This window comes from Rhinatrema bivittatum, chromosome 1 (genome assembly GCF_901001135.1).
Source record: "Rhinatrema bivittatum chromosome 1, aRhiBiv1.1, whole genome shotgun sequence".
Classification (NCBI taxonomy): domain Eukaryota; kingdom Metazoa; phylum Chordata; class Amphibia; order Gymnophiona; family Rhinatrematidae; genus Rhinatrema; species Rhinatrema bivittatum.
Window position 1 is genome coordinate 354773146 of NC_042615.1, and position 20969 is coordinate 354794114.

The following is a 20969-nucleotide window of genomic DNA, read 5'->3' on the forward strand; positions in this document are numbered from 1 at the left end:
ATTGTTTACTTGCCGAAACCTTGGGGGCTTGTCCTGCTTTGAATGCCTTCATTGTCTGGACATGCTGCCCGCCAGCAGCAGGCCCTGGCCATTGCATTATGTCCCCAGGAATCTGGCTAATAACTTAATAGCCTCTCCGCTGAGCTTGCTCTGAAAAGTGCTTTGTTGCAAGCTGTGAAATGCACAGATGGAGAGAAGCTACTTATCTGCAGGCTGTCACTTTGCGCCTTGTTCTGCAGATCAGGTGCCTCCGCAGGCCTCTCTTTACAGATGCTCTGTGGGACTCTGCAGAAAACTCCTTTCTGAACAAACAGCCTGCACACAAGGGGGGGGGGGGGGGGAGCAGAGCCACAGCATCTGGCTTTGCAATTAGGAGTGTGGGGGTGGGGGCAACAGGAGCTGAAGGTTTACCCAGACACATGCCCGCATGGGCAGCATGCTGGTGCAAAACACCAGTTAGTTGCCAGACTTTCTTTTCCACAGTCATCTTCTGATTGGTAGGGTGGTATGGGAAGAGGTGGAGTATTTTAGTACCTAGTAATGGCTGGTGCTGTTAGAAAGTATGCTTCTCTTCACAGAAATAGGACGGTATTGTATATAGCAAGCCAATAATGTTAAGAGATTAGAGAAGTTATTTCATGTAGGCATATGAAAAAAAAAACACCACAGCTTATTTTAGAATATGAAGGCCAGCAAAGACCCCTAAGCCTATCTAGATGCCCATAATCTTTTCCTGTGGCAATCTCCTAGTCTGTTTGATCACTGGTTTAATCTTCAGCATCTCTCTACTTACCCCAGGTTTTCTTGCTGTCCTGTGTTGTGCTTTGCAGACAAACGACAACAAAACCCATATCCTCATATCCCATATTTAACAATCAGCTTGACCATTTTACATGAGTTTAATGGTACATAGTTTTGGCTTCTTTTTTCTTTTTAGACACGGATCTTTTGAACTGACCGTTTACTGTGCTTTGCATTTTAAAAATGTTTGGTAAGAAATGTTATGTCTTATGATGCTTCTTTCTTTCCCAGTGATGGAATTCTAGTAATAAGTCACTTGCATCCCTTATCAATTTGAATGCCGGTATAAAAAAACACTAAATAAATAAATATAAGGTCTGCATTTGTTTTTCGGTTTCACTGGTGCCTATTTTTAATTGTCTGGGGGTGTTTTCTGTATGTTTTTCCCTAGGAGAGAATGCCGCAGACACCTACTTTTCCGGCAGTGTTTGACAGCAGTGGTTATAACCGGAACCTGTATCAGTCGAAAGAGGACGGCTGTGGGGGACTTTATTACCATGACAACAACCTGCTGTCAGGCTCCCTGGAAGCCCTTATCCAGCACTTGGTACCCAACGTAGACTACTATCCTGATGTAAGTCTAGACTTGCGCAGAATGAATTTGACCTAATTGAAGTCCTTGAAAAACTCAGGAAACTTAACTGATACTGAGAGAGCAGGGAAATGCTAATGGTACACTTATACCCGTTTGGGTTTTCCACTGGCTCTGCCGGATAAAACAGGCCGCAACTCATGCTTTGTATCAATCCCTTTCTTCAGTACCGAGCCAACAGGGCTGAAAGTCTATTTTGTCAGTCAGTAGTTATTGCTATTTTGTTTGCTTCATCGCAGACTTATCAAATATTGTTTCTGGATGCTTGAAAAAGCTACTTTAGGACTTAAGAAAAGATCACTCAAAGTTTATTCTGCAGGGCAATTACTATATGTAATACAGCTGGAACATGTGCTTCAGTATTGCTGTCTCATTAAAATAAAAAAAATTATCCTTTTATACAAACTAGGTCCAAGGAGAGAGCTTGCTTCACTCAAAGAAAACTGTATGATCTTATCTGCCTTTCAAAACACTTGCAGTTGTGATCTCTGTGTCCCCATTAAAGAGAGGCAGAATAGAAAACCAAATGGTACTGGCATTGGTCAGTTATTATAAAGATTCCAGTTTTTGCTAAGTAAACTTCACAGTCATCTTACTGTCTCCTCTTTATGGAAGCTTTGTAAATAATCTTGATTTGGGAGAATTGGGCGTGGACGATTGCACTTTAAAATGACTGGCTTCTTTCCTGGCAGAGAGATCACAAAGAGTGGAAGTCAACGCAGAGCTATCTGAGCCCTGGCCACTCTCTTTACGAGTCCCAGAGGGTTCACCCCATCGCCTGTTTTGTTTAATGTATGCTTTTACCCTCTGAGTGTGGGAGCGTGAGGGAGTGAGTAAGTGGACGCGTGTGTGTGGAAGAGAAAAGTGAGAGAGGGCGTGTGTGTGAGAAAGTGTGTGTGTGTGAGCATGTGAGATTAAGCATGTGTGTGTGTGCGAGTGCTAGTGTGAACATGCAAGTGGGTTAATATGTGTATAAGAGAGGAGAAAGTTTGTGGGCACACCCCCTGCCACCTCCCAGCTAATCCACAACAATCTCACGGTGACTACAGATTGAAAGTTCCCAGGTGTGGGGATAGGGGAATATAATTCTTTACTGACAGACTGGGGTGAGGCCTGGTTGAACTTTGCGTTTATCTGGAAACTGAGGTAGCACGGTTCAAGGTGCAAGCAAGGGTAGTGGAACCTCGTTCCAGATCTTGGGAGCATAGCAGCTAAAGGCCTTCAGTCTTGTGCAGGTCAGTCTTGTGGGAGTTAAGGCCGGGGAGGTTGGTGGGCAGGGGGGAGAGAAAAGAAGGGCCTTTCTGAGAGGATTGGAGTTCTCTAGAGCGGTGCTGGCGGCAAGGAGCTGTGAGAGATGCGGCAGGGCCTGTTTGTCCACACACCTGAGGACAAAGCAGAAGGTTTTGAATTTTACCATTCTACCAGGATCCAGTGCAGTTGGTATAGGATGGTCCTCCTTCTGCGGTCTGGTCTGATGTTTTCACCCCTAAGATTCTGGCTGCAGTGCTTTTTAATGTGTTCATTAATAATAACTGGTAGCACTCGATTTTATTTTATTAATCAATGGTTGTTAATTTTTTTTTATGGATTTCTATTTGAGTCTATAAATGAAAATTAATAAAAAAGAAAATCTGGATAGTCTTGAATCCCTCTCGCTTTGAATAAGGCCCTCTGATTTTAAGGTAAAGCCAAACATCCGAAATAAATCCCAGATTGACCTGCCTTCGGCTAAATGCCTACATTATCTGCTTTGAAGTGCTGAAAAGTGAAATAGACAAGTACAAAAATAAAATAAATATTAGGCAGCTGAGAGAGATCTGGTTACTGCTGAGAGAAAAACACTGCAGTCCTGCCTTGTTTCGTATGGGCCCTGTGTGCCGGTTTGGCTACCTGCAGGAATTACAGTTTGCACTAACTCTCTGGGATGTGAAATGCCTCATGTTGATGAAAACAAACACTTATTTCTATGGCTAGGAGCACAGCCTGTTCCAAATCGTCAGGTCTGTGGAAAGCGCTTAGGTGATGCAGTTCATACACAATATACTTTGTATTTCTTTTTTTTCTATACCTCTTGCTCTTTATGTCCACAGAGAACGTACATATTCACTTTCCTGCTCAGTTCCCGACTTTTTATTCACCCTTATGAGCTGATGGCAAAGGTCTGCCAATTGTGTGTTGAGCACCAGAGATTTAAAGAGCCTGGGATTGACAAGGTAAGACAGCTGCAAGATGTGCACTTCTCTGTGCTGGCTCAGAGAGAATCAAAGGCTTATTTCCAAAATGAAGTATTTATTAAAGGGTCATGTTTCCTGGTGAGTGCCCATGTAAGCAGATGCTAGAGTGTGAGCGATATATGCTGTTTGTGTCTCGCTAGTGACACAAAGGGCTATCAAGTTCTTATTTTAGATACTTCTTCATGAGGGATAGTGGGGATGTTGGGCTTGGAATGGTCCCGTGTTTTGTGATGTATGTGGCTGAGATGTTTATGTATTTTGTAATTCGTTTAGAATGGCTGGTCCAGATAAATGGAGTGCAAATCTTTTAAATAAATACATAAAACTGTCTTATCAGGCAATAAAAGGGAAGATAGTTTTCACCAGTGTCTTAGCTTCTACCTATAGATGTAAAACTGCATATAGTATGTGATTCATTAGTGTTACATACATGAAATATATATACTAGATAAATAGTCTGGCTCATCCTCATAAGGGTTGGAATTCTTTATCTGTAGTCATGAGCCACTGCAATCGAGTGCAGTTTCTTGGTTATTAGGGGTGTGCATTCGGATTGACCGCATTAGTAAAACGCAACTCATATTTTTTTTTTACTTAAAAAATTGATTCGACATAAACGATCGGATTTCCCACATATCGAACATAGATATGTTCGATATGTGGGAAATCGCGATTGTTGAGCCAAAATAAAAATATAAACCCCCTCACCCTCCTTAATCCCCCCCCCCGACTTACCACAACTCCCTGGTGATGGAGCGAGGAGTGAGGACGCCATTTCTGCAATCCTTGGCGAGAAGCATGTGACGTCGGCGGCACGTCGAGTGACGCCGGCGTCACGTGACGCCGCGTCACTCGACGTGCCACCGACGTCACATGCTTCTCGCCAAGGATTGCAGAAATGACGTCCTCACTCCTCGCTCCATCACCAGGGAGTTGTGGTAAGTCGGGGGGGGATTAAGGAGGGTGAGGGGGTTTAAATTTTTTTTTTGCACATATGTACATATACCCAACTCATTGGATTTTTTTTATGTCCATATTGGCCGCAAGTGGGACCCCCTTTCGGACATAAAAAATATGAACATAAAATTTTGCTCTGCACATCCCTATTGGTTATATAATGTGAAGACTTGCTTTAAAAGCATGAAAACACTTTTCCCTTTCTGAGTAGTTTTGTCTTGTTTTCATTTCCATGAACTGGCTTTGCTGTGACCCTTGTGTTTTGATTGTTATTCTATCAGAACTCGCTTTCATTTTTCTGTGCAGGTTCGTATACGAAAAAATGCACCTAAAATCCTGCAATTATTGACTGAATGGACTGAGACGTTTCCTTATGATTTCCGGGATGAAAGAATGATGAGGAACTTCAAGGAACTGACCCATCGAATAACCAGCAGCGATGAGGTCAGTCCTGAGCTTGGTGTAGCTGCACTATGGTGTGTCATGCTGCACTAATATTTATCATGACCAGAGTCTCTAGTTTCTGGCCATTCCCTGGCTGCACTGATGAACACAGAGTCTGGATCTTGCTGCAAAATCTTGGGAAACAGCCCAAGCATACATCTGTGTCACCAGACCAGCTCATTGTGCACTATTTTTGAACACTGATGCAACACAGCTTAGTTTAGTAGCCAAGAGAGACCATGAGTTACAGAACTCAGCTTAAGTATACATATTTCATCCCTAAAAATGTGCAAAAGGTAAGATTTGGTTCATGTCAGCTGTAAATATTTACTGGAAATAGAGATAAAGGAGTAAAACAGTGCTGTGAGCAAATTTAGGAGATGTATAAAAATAAGAATAAATTATACATACATAGTATATACATAAGGACCTTTGACACACCTATGTGAGTTCTTAAATAAATAGGTTGATCAGTGGCCCTCAGGTGGGTCATTGTTTCAGGGATAAATTTAATGTAAAATCTATTAGATCATCTTCAAGGATGGCACACCATACTGATGTGGGGTTTCCAACTTGGCTGAATTTTATTTACAAAGGTTATGAACAAGTTTGCTATAAATTGTATATATCGTGCTTAAATTACAACCAATACAATGTTGATTTAGATCCTGCCTATTTAGTATAAAATACTACTCAAAATGGTTAATAACAAATAAAATTCAGCAATTACAATACAATATACAATACAAATTCAAACAAACACAAACATACAAAAACAATCAAATTCAATTAATCAAATTACGTTGTTGATAATAAATACTTACAACAACATTAGAAGGGTATAAGTTACAGCAACACTTACTTGGTTCAAACTCCCCAGTGGGACTAACTGTACCCTAACAGCTTTTACCCTGAGCAGAAAAAACATAAAGTCACTCTTTTGCCACTCACAAAGGGGCTTCACTGACTCCACGTTCAACTTACAATTAAATGCAGGTAAATATCACAGATCTCCTGTCCCATGGAGGCATCAAATATTCCAAGATAGTTAGTCTTGCCTTAGCTTCTGGTTCTGACTTAATCTGAATTCTTGCACTGGGTAAGTTACAACTTAAGTCTTGGCTGTGAAATAGAGAAAGACTTCAAGGTACCCACTGTCTGTGGCCTCTTCTCTTTCACAGTGCAGGCTAGGACACTTACTGGACTGTGAGGAGAAATGCCGTCCCCTCTGAGGCCATTTCCTTCATGGGCCTTACTGCCCCTCTTTCTCCCTGCACCGTTACTACTTGGGCAGAGATCCTGGGGACCTACGCGTGGTTGGCTCACTTCCCTGGCAGTTTCTCCTAAACAGTTCTTTTTCTTCTTACTCCTTTGTTGCCAGAGTCCTGCGCCTTGTCAGGTAACTGATTTCCTGACTTTGCAGTTCTCTCTTTTCTTTACTCACAGACTTCAGATTTCTCCGTCAGGTCCTTATGTTGCTCTAGCTGGAGCTCATACTCCTCCCCTTGGCCAATGGCAGCCCTGCCAGGGAGTCAAATGGTACTAGCCTGCCCCATACCAATTTTGCCTCCCTGCGCTCCTTGCAGGCTGTCCACTAGATCTCCTTTCTCTCTCTGAGAGAAGAATCTTGATCGTTCTTTCTGGCTGCCCAACCTACATCCTGGACCCATCCACATAGGGGTCTCACTTCAGGGGTGTCCTTGGGGCATACCATTATCTAATCACAGGGTGTCATATAGAGGGGGCAATATTCAGACTGTCCAGACTTGGACAAGGTCTGTGAGTGTGGTATGCATTCACTTTCCCTTTGACACCTGCCATGGGTACAAATTATTCGTGGAATTTGGCACCTGCTTTTTGAGTGGGCAGATTTTCTATACACGTTATTTTCTGATCCTTCCCAAAATACTCCCCAGGAGACACCACTGCTAAAGGTGGCTTAAAGTCTGTGCATTGTGGAACGTCCTCACAGAGTCGGCCCCGGTGACGCCCCGACTCCTCCTCTTCTGGGGCCGAATCTGCCCTGATGTAGGTAGTGCAGGCATGCGCTACCTTCGCTAGCTAACACAGGCTTGCGCTGTTAGCGCAAGCCTGCGATAGCCTTAGAAAATAAGGCCCTAAATTTGTTAGTTTATAAGGTGCCACTCGCCTCTTGTCATTTTTGCTAATTTTCTAATATAGAGGGGATTTTTCACTTCTGAAGTGTAATATTTGTGACATGCCTTGCAATGCTTGTAGAACAGACTACTTAAAAGCAAGTTTCTGTATCTAAACATTCAAATGTGGAATGATTCTCATATTTTTATAATTCTAAATGCTTGGCAACACCAAGTCATAATTACATGAAATACATGCAAATCATTGAATTAGAAACGTAGCAACATGATAGCAGATAAAGACCATATTGTTGCGCTGGAGGTGGACCCTTGGGCCGAGGTGGAGTTGGTGCTACCCGGAGGGCAAACCCTACAGGTTCCCACCGTCGGTAGGCGGAGCTGGCTGACTGACGGAAGCTGGCTGGAGCTTCGCCAATATCAGCCATCGTTCCCTGCAGGTTGAGCCCTTGGGTACTGGGGTCGACTGGAGTTAGGTGGGCCTCCATCCAAGGTCTTCGTAGGAATATGTGGAGGTCAGCCAGCAGTCAGCAGCGGCAGTCGGATATGGACAAGGCAGAGCCCCGGAGACCCGGGAGCTTAATGGAATGAGAGGCAGACAGGGGTGCCTGAGTAAGAACAGGCTGAAGCCTGGTCCAGATTAGTATAACAGAGGCATCATTGGACAGGCTGGAGCCAGGGCAGGTGGCAGGCAAGATAGAATGGTAGACACGGCAGTGGTCAGGTCCAGGAGATGATCCGTAGCATGGTCAGGCAAAGCAGAAGTCAGGTCCAGGAGAATCAGTCCGAAGGAGCAAGCAGGGTAACACAGGACACCAGGGCAGGCAACTAACACACGCCTAGTGTGAGAACCTGTTGCCAAGGCAAAGAAACGTTGACTGGGCCCGGCCTTATATACCGGGACCCAGTGACGTCATTAGAAAAGGGCAGGCCGCCTAGTGCACCGCGGGCCCTTTAAATAATCTGAAGAGGCGCGTGCACATGGCTGGGGAACCGGACATGCCGAAGGGGTGGCGGCGGCATCTCTGCCGCACCCGAAGACCATCAGCAGCAAACAAGGCCACAGAGAGGAGAATGGTGCAGGAGGCGCTCCCTCCGCGACGCGGGGAAGCTGAAGCTGGTTCACTATAAGGCAGTGGAAAGGGGTGAGGAAGGCCGGTCACGGGTTCTGTGGCTGGTCGATGCAACACATATGGCCTAAGTCTGCCCTTCCACACCAACTACTTAGCTCTACAATCCCTTAGAGATCTCCTGTGCTTATCCCATGCTTTCTTGAATTCAGATATCTTGATCTCCACCAGCTCCGCTGGTTCCAAAGCCCTGATCTTGAGCACTTTGCTTTTAGCAACCCAATGACCTACTCCAAACGTTTGCTGGAATAATGATTTGCTAAGCACGTGCAGCAAAATAGCATCCTTGTTCTCCAGACTTTATGCTGCAACCAAATGCCCTTCCCTGTTGTCTCCTGTCTCTTGCTGCTAGCCTTAAATTGCAGGCTCTCCAGTTCCCTTATTGGGATAGCTGCACTGGGAGTGGTATCTCTTGGTTTAACCTTGTCTTGCTCCAATCTGCTTTTGCTTGTCTGTCTGTGCTGCACCTCTTCAGCAGTTCTCTGCCCCTTTCATTGTTCTCCAAGAGAAACTCTGCTCTCTCTAAATAGCTCTTAATCAGTCTCACCTATATTCCATAATTACTGACATATTCCTCTGCAGTCAGTTCCCTTCTCCTGACTAGCTTCAGGTTCTGACTTCGTGGGACTACAGCTCCTTGCAGACTTCTGTCCTCTGTTCCTTCCTTTCTTAAAGTGGTACTACCTTTGGAGTCTTCTTTACAATGACCTGTACGTCTCCGGCTGGTTACTTTCTTCCCATCTCTGGGCTGTTCCTATCAGGCTGTTTCACTAACGTGCACTACCTGTTAGCATGCACTACTATGCCTTATTAGTGAATAAGCCCCAATAGAGATAATGAGAGCCGCGGTAAATAATGCATGGTAACATGGTAGCACACATTAATGAAGCAATCTGCTTAAGCGTTATGTGCTTCATCACAGTCAAGCAACAGACGTGGAGGAGTAGCCTAGTGGTTAGAGCATTAGACTACACGAGAGGGCTCAAATCCCACTTCTTCCATAGATGTTTACCTCTCCATTGCCTATCTAACTTAGCTGCTAAGCATTCTGGGATGGGGAATTGCTCACATTGCTGGATTATAACTTATCTTGAGCTCAGATTTGAAAAGATGAGTAATTAAATCAAATGTGGCATACATCATTATTTCTGACAAGGAGGAATGTTTACGCTGGTTAAACCTGGGAAGACTGTTGCAATGTACAATTCTTTATTTGCATCTTACGGTTTCTTTTTTCTAAGAAGTCGGCAAGTTCAAAAGCACTGAAATGTAAGTAACTATGGAAACAAATATTTTTCAGTGGGAAGGGAGTTGTAGAACAAGAGGTCATGATAGGCAGTCTAAAGGGGGTAAACTCAGCACTAAGATTAGAAAATATTTAACCACAGGATGGTAGATGGTCGGGACTGCCTCCAATTGGAACTGGCGGAGTTAAAAATAGGAACAGAATTGATGAAAATATGGGAGAAGTACAGAGGATCCTTAGTTGTGAAGCAGTGAAAGGGAAGACTTACTGTAGATCAACCCATTTATGATACTGCAAAAAGGAGGCAGATTGGACAAACTAAATTGATCTATTGTCCTTATCTGCTTTCATAGTCTGTTTTGCAATGGAAGGTACAGGGAGAGTCCATCAGGAAGTCCCTAAAAACCGAAGTATTTCTTGTTGGTCATGATTGCTGAGAGAGAGGGGCTTTACACAGAATGGTTAGAGCAGTGGGCTAACAACGTTTTGGGCTGCTCATAAATGAATGCCACTCTGGGCAGGCGTTAATTTGTAAGTGTAAAAATGTGCGGATCCGGCGCACGTTTTTGTTTGTTTTTTTTTGCATGTGGGGTGAATAAAAAAATAGCCTCATCAACATGCATTTGCATGTGATGAGTGCTATTAGTTTTGCGGTGCGTTGTGGACATGCTAATTCCCTTGTAGCAAAAGAAGCTGTGGGCACGCATCCAAAACGCGTGTCCAGCCTCGGGTTAAAGAGTGTGCTCGGCTGAGCACACCGTTTTGCATCGGCCCCATTCTGCTTATATATCTCTCAGGAGGGTAACTTTTAAACAGGCGTGCGGGCGTACATGTGCACACGTTCGCTGGTCTGAGACCAGGGTCACGGCCATTTTATAACATACGTGTGTATATGCGTGCATGCTATAAAATAACCTGACCGCACACACACGTGTGTGTGCAATTTTAAGTAAATGAGCATTTGTGCGCGCAAATACTGCTTCTACCATGTAAGTGGGGGGAATTAAAAAGACGCGTGCCAACGCCATTTCCATGTTTTATCAGTTCGTTCCCAGTTTGCCCAGGTAAGGAACAGGACTTCCAGACTCCCCTAGTTTAATAGCCTCCTCTCCTGTTAACCCTGACCCTTAAAACCCCGCCAATCTCTCTATTTATCCTTATTTTATAACTTGCTCGTCATCCATAGCAGTAGCAAAAGCTATGCAGCGGGGGGGTTTCAGCGTGCGCCTGTGCGCGTATTTGCGCGCTAATTTCAAGTTAAAATCCAGGCGTGCCCCACTCCTTTTTTTGAACTTTTCATTTGTGTGTGCAGCAGGAAGTGGGGCACGTATCCAAGCGGCTTTTAAAATCCCCTCAGCGTGCATCGGCCCAACATTCACGTATCCCCTAATTAATGCCTGCATTGGGCTTTTAAAATTCACCTTTAAATGTGTATAGTGAAAATAGTTGTCCATAATTTGTGGAAAGCTTCAGAAAACAAGCCTAAATAAGCTGGTCAGGCTTATGTCCTGTAAAAGAACTGTCCTGAGAGTCCGCGCAGCACAACACTGGACTAAAATCAGCAAAGCTTGATGGAAAAAAAAAAAGAATTGTGCTACATTTTTCCCAACAATGTCTACTCAAGCTCGTGCAACACTTTACTAATCTGCAGTGCAGTTGGATATACGAGGTCGGAGGAGCGTGCAGTCGCCCTCATAAAGCAGTCCGCTGGCCACTTTTGCCCTGAATTCGCTGCATGTGGAGCTTGGCTGCAGCTGCGCCACAAACTAGCTTCCTCCTCTCAAACGCAGTGTCAAAAAAGCTCTGGGAGTGCAAGACAGGCCCACCCTGCTTTAAAGCTGTTCTTAAAATCAGTTTTCAGATATAATTATGTGCCTTTCCAAAGCCAAGCTAAGTTACAAATTCAGGTACTACTGGTAGGCCCCTGCTCCAAGGGCTTACAATCTGAGAGCCTGATTTTACTATAGACAGCAAATGAGAGAAAAGCCTTAGTAAACCAGATCCTAAGCTTGCGCCTAAGGCAAAAGAGGATGACGTGACTTGCCTAAGGTCACAAAGAGCAAATGGGATTTGACCCCTAGTTTCTCTTTGTGACCTTAGGCAAGTCACTTAACTTTTCTAACCCGCGGACAGCAGACCTCTCCTGGGCGCCTGCTGCCAAGAAGGCGCTAGCGGCACGCAATTGACCCTAGCACCAGGCAGGTGCTAGGGCATGCAATTGACCCTAGCACCTGCCTGCCTAGCGACCCCTCATTTAAATATTGCATCATGCACCCAGGAGAGGTGCCCGGGCATGCATTAGAAAAGTGGGCGCTCAACACTGAGCTTCTGACGCACTTTTATTGCATCGGCGCCAATATTTACTTTTACTTCAAATACAGTGGTTTGGAAGATAGGTTGCACTGCTGTTTAAGCAAACCAAATGAAATATTTGATTAGCAGCTTAACAACAAAATGTAATGCCCCAGCTGCAGTTCCAATCACAATTAATTCTTATCCAGGGCTTTTTTTCCATACTAAGTTTATTCAGGTGTGATTCATGTATTTGAGTAAAATAGCCAGAAACCAGAATTCTAAAATTAGACAAACCCAACTTTTGGACAAGCACAGTAGCATGCCATCCCACAGCCTTGCTGACCTTCGGCATTTCCCAGGAAAAAAAAATTGCAGATCAGTGTGAAAGGAAAACTACAGCCTGAATTAACTTACTGTGGCTTAAACCTCAGCATCCATACTTCACTGTTTGCTATTTCCCTCACCCCCAAAACCCAAACATCCTTTGTTTATTTTTTCAAAGTTTAAATCTTTAGATGCAAGAAAAGTACTTTTTTAAACCCTAAAGAAAGAGTAAATCTACTGTGATGACAGAACACATTAAATCATGGCCTACCAGACAAAACTTTTGTGAATGTCTCGCCAGATGGAATGTGGTAAGAGGTCATAGGTTGGAGTGGACTGCTCCAATGTGATCATATTTTATTTTCTAAAACATTTCATTAAGCAACTGAAGCAAATATCTGAAATAGCTATGACAGAGAGATTGCAGCGTTTAAGAGATGCTTTACATCTGGAGCACCTTAATCTTCTTTCTGAAAGTTTCCTACTGGATGGCAGCAAACTGGTCATGGCCCAGTCACTGCAGCCTGTGTTTTGCTCAAAGGATCATCTATGTATGGCATTAAATCTATAAACATGGGGCACAAAACCAAGATATCTTCCACAACTTATTGAGATCAGCCTTTATCTGAGCTGGTTGGCCACCCATCTCCTCTTCAGACTGTTGCAAGAAATATTGTAGATCTACTATTGGGGATCTGACAGGTATTTTTGACTCAGACTGGCCTCTGTGGGAGACAAGATGCTGGGCTCGATGAACCTTGGCCTGACCCAGCATGGCTCTTTTTATGTTCTTATGTTACTACTACTATTACTACTTAATATTTCTATAGCACTACTCGATGTATGGAGCACTGTACAAACAACACATAAGAGACGGTCCCTTCTCGATAGAGCTTACAATCTAATCAAGACAAATATACAGGGCAAAAGAGACTTGGGAGAGTTTCGTATAGTAAGACAGTAGTCAAAATTAGTTACTTAATAAGATTGAAAGCGGACAATCAGGCTTAAGATTTAAAAGCAGCCTCAAAAAGATGAGTTTTTAGATGGGATTCAAACAAGCAAAATGATTGCTCATTTCCTTCGTCTTGACCACATGACGCTTGTAGACTCAAAGGCCATCAGCTTAAATGACTTCCTTCTACACATTACATCGTTTTCGATTTGGTGCTCCTGATTCTGACCTGGTGTGTATCACGTACGGTATAATAGGACAAGGAAAATGTTTAGAAACAGAGAGGAGGAAGCATGTCATGTGGAATTTTTAAATACATGACCTGGTGATCATGTAGCCATGGAAAAGAGGGTTATGCCATCAGCTGGAAAGGTGTGATCTGAGGATGACAGAGAATCAAGTGCTTGGGGGTGGGGTGGATTGAGTTTATAGAACAGTTATTCAGCCAGCTATTTCTACCACTCTTTACACACAAAACATGAGTGGACTGATAATATGTACCATCAAAATCTATCCTTCCATGGTTATTATCTTCTAATGATAGCTTTCCTCTTCACCCATTCAAAGCAGGAGAGCAGCAGAATGTGGAGGAGCTTTCTGTTACGCAGCTAATCCAGTTTAGTTTATCTGAGGTGTTTTATAATTGTGAAAAGCACATGTAACTTGTTAGGCCTCACAACGAGGGGAAATCAAGAGATATTTTCAATGCTGTTGCCCACTAGGGATGTGAATCGTGTTTCTGACAATTGAAAATATCGTACGATATTTTCAAAATCGTCAGAAATAGGGGGCTCCCCGAAACCGATAGGAAAACCCCACGAAATTGTTCGTGGGGTTCTCATCGTTTTGGGAGGAGGGCGGAAAAAACGGCATACCAAAACAATCCCTAAACCCACCCCGACCCTTTAAAACCGCTGCCTTAGCTTCCCCCACCCTCCCGACCCCCCCCCCCCAAAAAAAAGTTTTAAAATGACCTGGTGGTCCAGTGGTGGTCCCCGGAGCGATCTCCCGCTCTCGGACCGTCGGCTGCCACTCATAAAAATGGCGCCGATGGTCCTTTGCCCTTACCATGTGATAGGGTATCCGTGCCATTGGCTGGCCCCTGTCACATGGTAAGGGCAAAGGACCATCGGCGCCATTTTTATGAGTGGCAGCCGATGGCCCGAGAGCGTTTTGGGGGGGGGGTCGGGAGGGTGGGACAAGCTAAGGGAGCAGTTTTAAAGGGTCGGGGTGGGTTTTTTGTTTATCGGCTCGGGCGCAGCCGATAAAAAAAACAAAACAAAACCGATGGGACCGAACAAAAAAAAATCAACGATGTGAATCGGAACAGGAATCGGAACCGATTCCAGTTCCGATTCACATCTCTATTGCCCACAACCAAGAGAATGACCACAGAAAGTGAAAATAAAATTCATAACCCATAGGCTGTGATTTTCAGCTGGGATTTCATACATTCACTTCTAGCCAGTGTCTCCCATTACATGAGGCTGGATAGAGCTGGTTGATCCATCCAGCCATACGCACGCATTGCGTCGCTGCACGCTTTTAGGCACAGTGGAGAGGGGCTGCCAGTATTGGCGACTTCCTTAGTGTGAGTTGACATTGCTTGTTTTTCAGTTTTAAGCTTGGTCCTGAGCAGTGGAAATATTTTCTTTTTTAAAGTACTGCGGTCGGCTTTAGAAAATAAAATAAATAAGAAGCAGTGTTTTTCCGTTCCGGGGGACTGAGAATTCCTGCAAAGGAAGGTTTCTTACTGTGAGCGACAAGTAAATTAGTGAACGGGTAGCATCTATTGCTCAGACTGGTCGCCTTTTACTGTGAGGCTGGTAATGCTTTGGTCATGTCAATTCTTCAAGCGCTTAGGCATTGCGCTAATGTTTACAAGGCAGTGTCTGGAATCTCAGAAAAGTAATCATGGACTAGGTCTTTCAGAAGAGAGGTGTGGATGCAGTTATCCAATAAAAACCAGGAACTGGCAGAGCAACCCAGGCCTCCTTGGTCCCCCAAAGTGATTTGGCCATTTTGGAGCTTACGCTATCTGCCTCACCTCCTCGCCACCACGGCACTGTTCATTGGTAAAACAATTCTCTTGACTTGCAGGTCTCTGTCAGCCCATGACCTTCCTACCCTGTAACTAATTGAAATGTAAACTAGTTTGCATGGATTTACAGTGTGAAAAGCACAGGCCGTTAATCATATATTAAATGGGCATGCAGAGTGTATATAACATACAGCCCATCGATCTTATACGGAAAATGTGCTACAGGAAATATGAGTTGTTTTTCTGCCAGTCTTACATTTCCCTGGTAAACAAAGCTATTTGCTACATATTTTTTTTACAAAATGTAAAAATGATTTTTTTTTTTTTTTTTTTTTACTAAACAAGTGTCTGAAGTGAAAGGTTGCAACCAAAGTCATCATTAGTGATGCTCTAGACTTTCTCCTAAGTGTACAATAATCTATGGATTGCTGACTGAGTTTTTTTCGTGTTATTCATTTATTTTTTAACTTGTTGGTGGGGAGGGGAGGGAAGAGAAAGGAATAGATCATAACCCCAATTGCTATGAAAGCTTAAAAAAACAAAACAAAACAAAACAAAACTGCGGATGGTCTTCTACCTTTCGGTAATAACTAAATGCTTGTTGTGACAGATGTATCGAAAGAACATTCAGCAGATCATCCAGAATTTGCTTCGGAAGCTTGCCGCCCTCAGTCAGTATGAAGAAGTAATTGCAAGGATCAATGCACAGTCCACGGACAGACTCCATGTCCTGAAGACTAAGCCACAGTCCATCCAGCGAGACATCATGACCGTCTGCAGCGACCCTTACACGTTAGCCCAGCAGCTGACTCATATAGAGCTGGTAAGCAGCGCCTTGCGTTCGTTCTTCATTTTGCCAGCTGCAAATTCATTCTTTCTCCTCCCTCCTGATGTAGGCGTGTCACATCAAGGGAAAGATTTCCTTCACAGGCAGTGGCCAGACTCCAGGCAGAGGGGCGGCAGGTTCCGGAGGACGGGGGGGGGGGGGGGGGGGAGCCACAGCTTGTGGACTCCTGTGGAGGACTATCTGGGCGAGACTGGAGGTGAGGGATGGGAGGGGATGAAAAATGAGGGAAGAATGCACCTGGTGGCGGTGAGTGAGGGCGCGTGGCCCTGCTGCCCAGTAGAGGCTGGTTCTGATTCAGCTGGAAGGCCAAAGGAGAAAGAGGAACCTTCTGGAACACTCCCTACCCCTGCTCAAAAGAATTTTCAGGAGATTCTCTCTGAACTTGATCTTTTAGCAAACAATATGTTAATTATTTTTTTGTTTTTTTTAAAACAGGACAGACTTGCTTACATTGGACCAGAAGAATTTGTCCAAGCTTTTGTGCAAAAGGACCCACTAGACAATGACAAGGTGAATGAAGGCATTAAGGAATTTATTGAAAAATGGAGTGGGAGATCCATATAAAATGGGCTCTGATTTTTTTTTTTTAATCTGATTTAAAGGATTACTGAACAACCTTTTGATGTATTTCATTGGTTGTTTGGCCATTACCCTGTGTTAAACTGATTATGGAAAAAATAAATTAATCCAAAAGAGTTCTAATTTCACTGTAGCTTGGTCAGAAACTTAAATTGTTACAATGTGTTCTTTGTCTTAACCTTTATCCTGCTGCATTCTGCAAACACAGATCAGACTAGGTAGTCCTGCAGATGTCAGTTTTCTAGTGACACTTGTGACAAAGAGGTCGTCATGAGTCATGCCGAGCATGACAGAGGAAGCGATGACTGCTTCAACCACGGCTAGCGGAAAAACACAGCCTCTTAGTGCCCTTCATGCAATTCAGAATCCTCATTCAGTATATCTTGTGCAGGACTCACAAAGTGATTGAAATGTTCCCTCTTATTGGCTTGGTATGCAGAGCTCACTTTCCTAAAATGCAGAAAGCAAGAAATTCTAGAGGTTGGATAGTTAGTCAAATAAGTAATAAATGTTTTGGAGGCGGGGTTGAGTTAGTCAAATAACTTATTCAGCTATCTTAAGACATGGCTGTGAGCAGGTCTAAAGTTACCAGGCCATTTGTGCTTGAATAACTTTAGACTTAGCTGACTATATTTAACAAATATAGGCCTAGATTTACCAACGTCGCAGGGCTCCCTGAATCCCGCGGTAACGGGGGGGGCGGAGGGTGAAACGGGGGGGGGGGGGCGGTCTTGCGATAGGTATAGTTATTCGGCGTGAAACTGACAACGAAAAAGGTGCTTACCTTTCGCTGTCGGCGCAGTCTTCGCGGCGTCAGCCCCGGTGCCGCCCCGACTCCTCCTCTTCCGGGGCTGACGCCGCCCCCGACTCCGCCCTTATCTTGGTATCGCACGCGATAAGGGACTTTTCACGTGCGAAACGTCCCTTATCCCGTGCGATCCGCTTGGTAAATGACCCCCCCGTAGCCAGTTAAGTGGCAAGCAGCTTTACAAATAAAAGAGTAGCCTAGGCCTGGCAGCCTTATACCTCCTTCCCCACTTTAAGGAATAAAAAAAACACATCCTGCCGGGCTGAGCTCCCACTCCCCCGAACCCCTTGAAGTCCATCTTTATCATTCAATGTATAAAGGGTCAATTCCAGCCTTCCCTCTCCCCGATCCTGCAAAAAATGTATTAAGAAAGGGCCTTCCAATGCCACCCCAGCCCTGACTCTTCCCACCCTTCTGGTGTCTGTGCCACTGCTTGTGTTCAGCCAGGCTTGTGGTAGGCTGCTAGCGTGAGCCTGGTCCCTGCTGCCTTCAGTGTTGCTGTGAATAGCAGTGCCGGTAGCTTATGTTTTTAACATCGCTGACAGTAGCAAAACAGAAAGCGCCAGCTGGGCTTCCAGTAACAGCCTATTGCGAGCCCAGCTGAAGACAGGCAGTGGCACAGGTACTGGAAGGGTGGGAAGATGAGGGCTGGGGTGGCACAGGAGGGTCTTTTCTGGATACATTTTTGCAGAACTGTGGTGGTGGGGGTGGGCCTTTATACATTCAATAATAAAGATGACTTCAAGGGCAATGGAGCAGGGTCTCGGCTTGGCAGGGTGCTTTTATATTCCTCTGTTCTTGATTTTTGTTGTTTTTTTTTAAAGCTCCTTGCCACTTTACCGCTATATTCTTTGAATATAGCTGATTATCCAGCCACAGGAGGCCTGATAATTAAACCTAGTTGGTGATATTCAAAAGACAGTCCGTTAGATTTAAAGTTCTCCAGATAAATGCAGCCGGATAACTTTAACTGGGGATATTCAGTGGGGTGTTTTTCCTACTAAATATGCAGGATAACTTATTTGGCTAAATTTAAGTACTAAGTTGCCCATAGTACTTTTTTTGAATACTGGCCTCAATGTTTTTAAATGCCTCCATTTCATTGGATATTATTTTTTTTTATAAATGTGCCATAGTATAGAAAAGTCTGTTTAAATTAAATGAGTCAGGCTCTGGGTTTTGCTTTGTAATTCATTGAGAAATCTTGATGATTTTGAATCAGACTTTCAGTATTTGGCAAGGCTAAAAACGGTTTAGATATTGTAGGACCCTTAAAATCTGAGTTTTGCTTTCCACATTTTTTTTTTTTTTTGCCTGTGGGCACGTGAACCATTGAAAGCTGGCCCCACTGTATTGAAATTGTATCTTGTTTTACATCTGGACATCGAGTAATATGAAAGAGACTAACATTTTCACATGTTGGGTATATGAGACCAGCAGATTGCCGCTGGATAAGGCTAGGTTACCCATCGAAACCAGCTGTACGTAAATACAGGATAGCAGGCAGTCTAGCACTCAGTGAATTTCAAGGTTGTATCTTGATCCTAAATCACTAACTATGTAAAAAGGAAAAAAAATGTCCAATCCTGGGCTTTTTGCCTTCCTTGCCCTTAGATCACTGGTAAATACGCGATGATTAAAAATGCCGAGCCACACGTTATCCAAAAAACAGAACAGCAGTGAGCTACATATCAGCCGTGCTTTTTATCCTTGAACTGAATATAATGATAATGAAGGTTAAAATAAAACAAACAGGACGAAGCAAAATCAAATTGGTTTTATTCCTCACCCCCTTTTGCTTTCTTTAGAGTTGTTATGGGGATCGACGGAAAACCCGTAACCTAGAGGCCTATGTGGAGTGGTTCAACCGTCTCAGCTACTTGGTTGCCACGGAAATCTGCATGGTGAGAGCATGACATTGACTTTTTGTTATCATCGTCCAATCTCAGTAGAATTTGCTCTGCCCCTTATGAGCCACTGGGAGGAGAAAGTGCCTCAAGAGCTGTCAAATTATCATCCTGTTTGTCCTTTACAGCCGGTGAAGAAGAAGCACAGAGCCAGGATAATTGAATACTTCATCGACGTAGCACGGGAATGTTTTAACATTGGCAACTTTAACTCCTTAATGGCAATTATTTGTGAGTATCTCATTTGTTACCTTTCATTTTTTATTTTTTTTTTAACTCAAGGCGAGGGCAGAAATAAGAGCTTGGCTGCTAGGAAAGTTATCTTCACAGTATGTATGGGGGTTTATGTACCTGCTCCTGGGAAGGGCGTTTATTCAGGTAAGATGGGCTTGACTGAGAATTGCCCTCCCCAAAATATGGCCGGAAGCACGTATTGGTGCCTTGGGGTGCCCTCCCTTAGCAACATTCAGAGGAGGTGCTTCTGAGAGCTTGTTGAGGTCGAAGGAAGGGAAAAAAGTGCCACATGCATGGGATTTCCAAAGCTGTGCATGCTGTTTTGTCCACCCCCCCCTCCCCCATTTCGCCACCTTCTCAAACAGCAGGTACAGAGTGTGAGGCTGCTTGACATGCCCCTGCTTTGCCCCTGCTGGTTTTCAGAGGGAAACTATGCAGGCTGCAGTGTATGCAGTCGAAAGCAAACCGAGTACTTTGCACACAACCGAGGCTGCACGCCACCTCGCCCCCACCACCTCCAAAATGTTTGAATGTAACTTTTCTACGATAGACAGCAAGCATGGAAAAACAGCCCCACCTTCCTTTAGATTTCATTCTCTCTAAAACTGTCCTTTTTTTTTCACCTCCAGTCACCCGAAGCATTAATTTTTCTGCCATTAATCGATCTTTCATAGAACTCCGCGCCCATCGCCCCTCCCCCCCCCCCCATCCCAGATATCATCCCAGGTGGCGCCCATACCTTCGCTGATCAGATAGACTGGAGGGAAGTCTTCTCCAAGACCTACCCTGCAGGTTGCTCCTTTGGCCTGTGGGGGTTTCCATAATAGTTGCAGGCCATCTTTCTTCAGTTCAGATCCTGGAATAGATCAGACCACCTCCAAGGCACACCCAACCCCTGCCAGCCCTTTCAGACAAGAGTCTCCTGCAGGGCAGCGCACACTACTATGACCTGCCTTACCTAAGCCATAGGGCTGGCCCAGAAGCAAAGGACTATTTTTGCTACTCCCTCATTCACCCAGGGCTCAGATTCCCTTCTGCATTAAATCGTTCCCACCTTTTTTTTTTCACAGTTTTCTCTTGGTCGCTTCTGTTAATGAAACACATTATCCTTTCCTCCCTCGGATGTTATCCTGCATCTCTTTTAGGAAGAAAACAAGAACCTGATGTACTGTGATTAAATGAAAAGAAATTGCCAGATCCCAAGCTCACCAGTGCATCTGTTTCTATATGAAATTTTCGTCAGGTTGATGAAGGTTTCGCATAGAATTCATAATGGGTGAAACTGGGACGTAGTAAGAATAAAAGTCTATTTAATCTTATTTAGTGGGCCTGGTTTATTTCCTCTTCCTGATCGTATGGGTGGGTTTAGGCTCTTTGCGAGGTTACAAAGAACGTAGTATTTCCTGCAGTATTCCTGACTGATGAGTTTTACAGTGACTTTTTTTTTTTCATGTCTTGAAG

At 44.2% G+C, this 20969-nt stretch overlaps 1 protein-coding gene across 4 annotated transcripts in view; it reads left to right on the forward strand.

Annotated features, from left to right (window-relative positions):
* RASGEF1B (RasGEF domain family member 1B) overlaps positions 1 to 20969 on the forward strand; it is a 70118-nt gene that overhangs the window by 19825 nt on the left and 29324 nt on the right. For all 4 annotated transcript variants that reach the window (XM_029600150.1, XM_029600134.1, XM_029600129.1 and 1 more), the window contains exons 2-8: positions 1193 to 1375; positions 3484 to 3606; positions 4891 to 5028; positions 15744 to 15956; positions 16416 to 16490; positions 19176 to 19271; positions 19403 to 19505. In XM_029600150.1, coding sequence (XP_029456010.1) covers positions 1199 to 1375; positions 3484 to 3606; positions 4891 to 5028; positions 15744 to 15956; positions 16416 to 16490; positions 19176 to 19271; positions 19403 to 19505 — 925 coding nt within the window. In that variant the 5' untranslated portion in view covers positions 1193 to 1198. The remainder of the gene's footprint in view (positions 1 to 1192; positions 1376 to 3483; positions 3607 to 4890; positions 5029 to 15743; positions 15957 to 16415; positions 16491 to 19175; positions 19272 to 19402; positions 19506 to 20969) is intronic.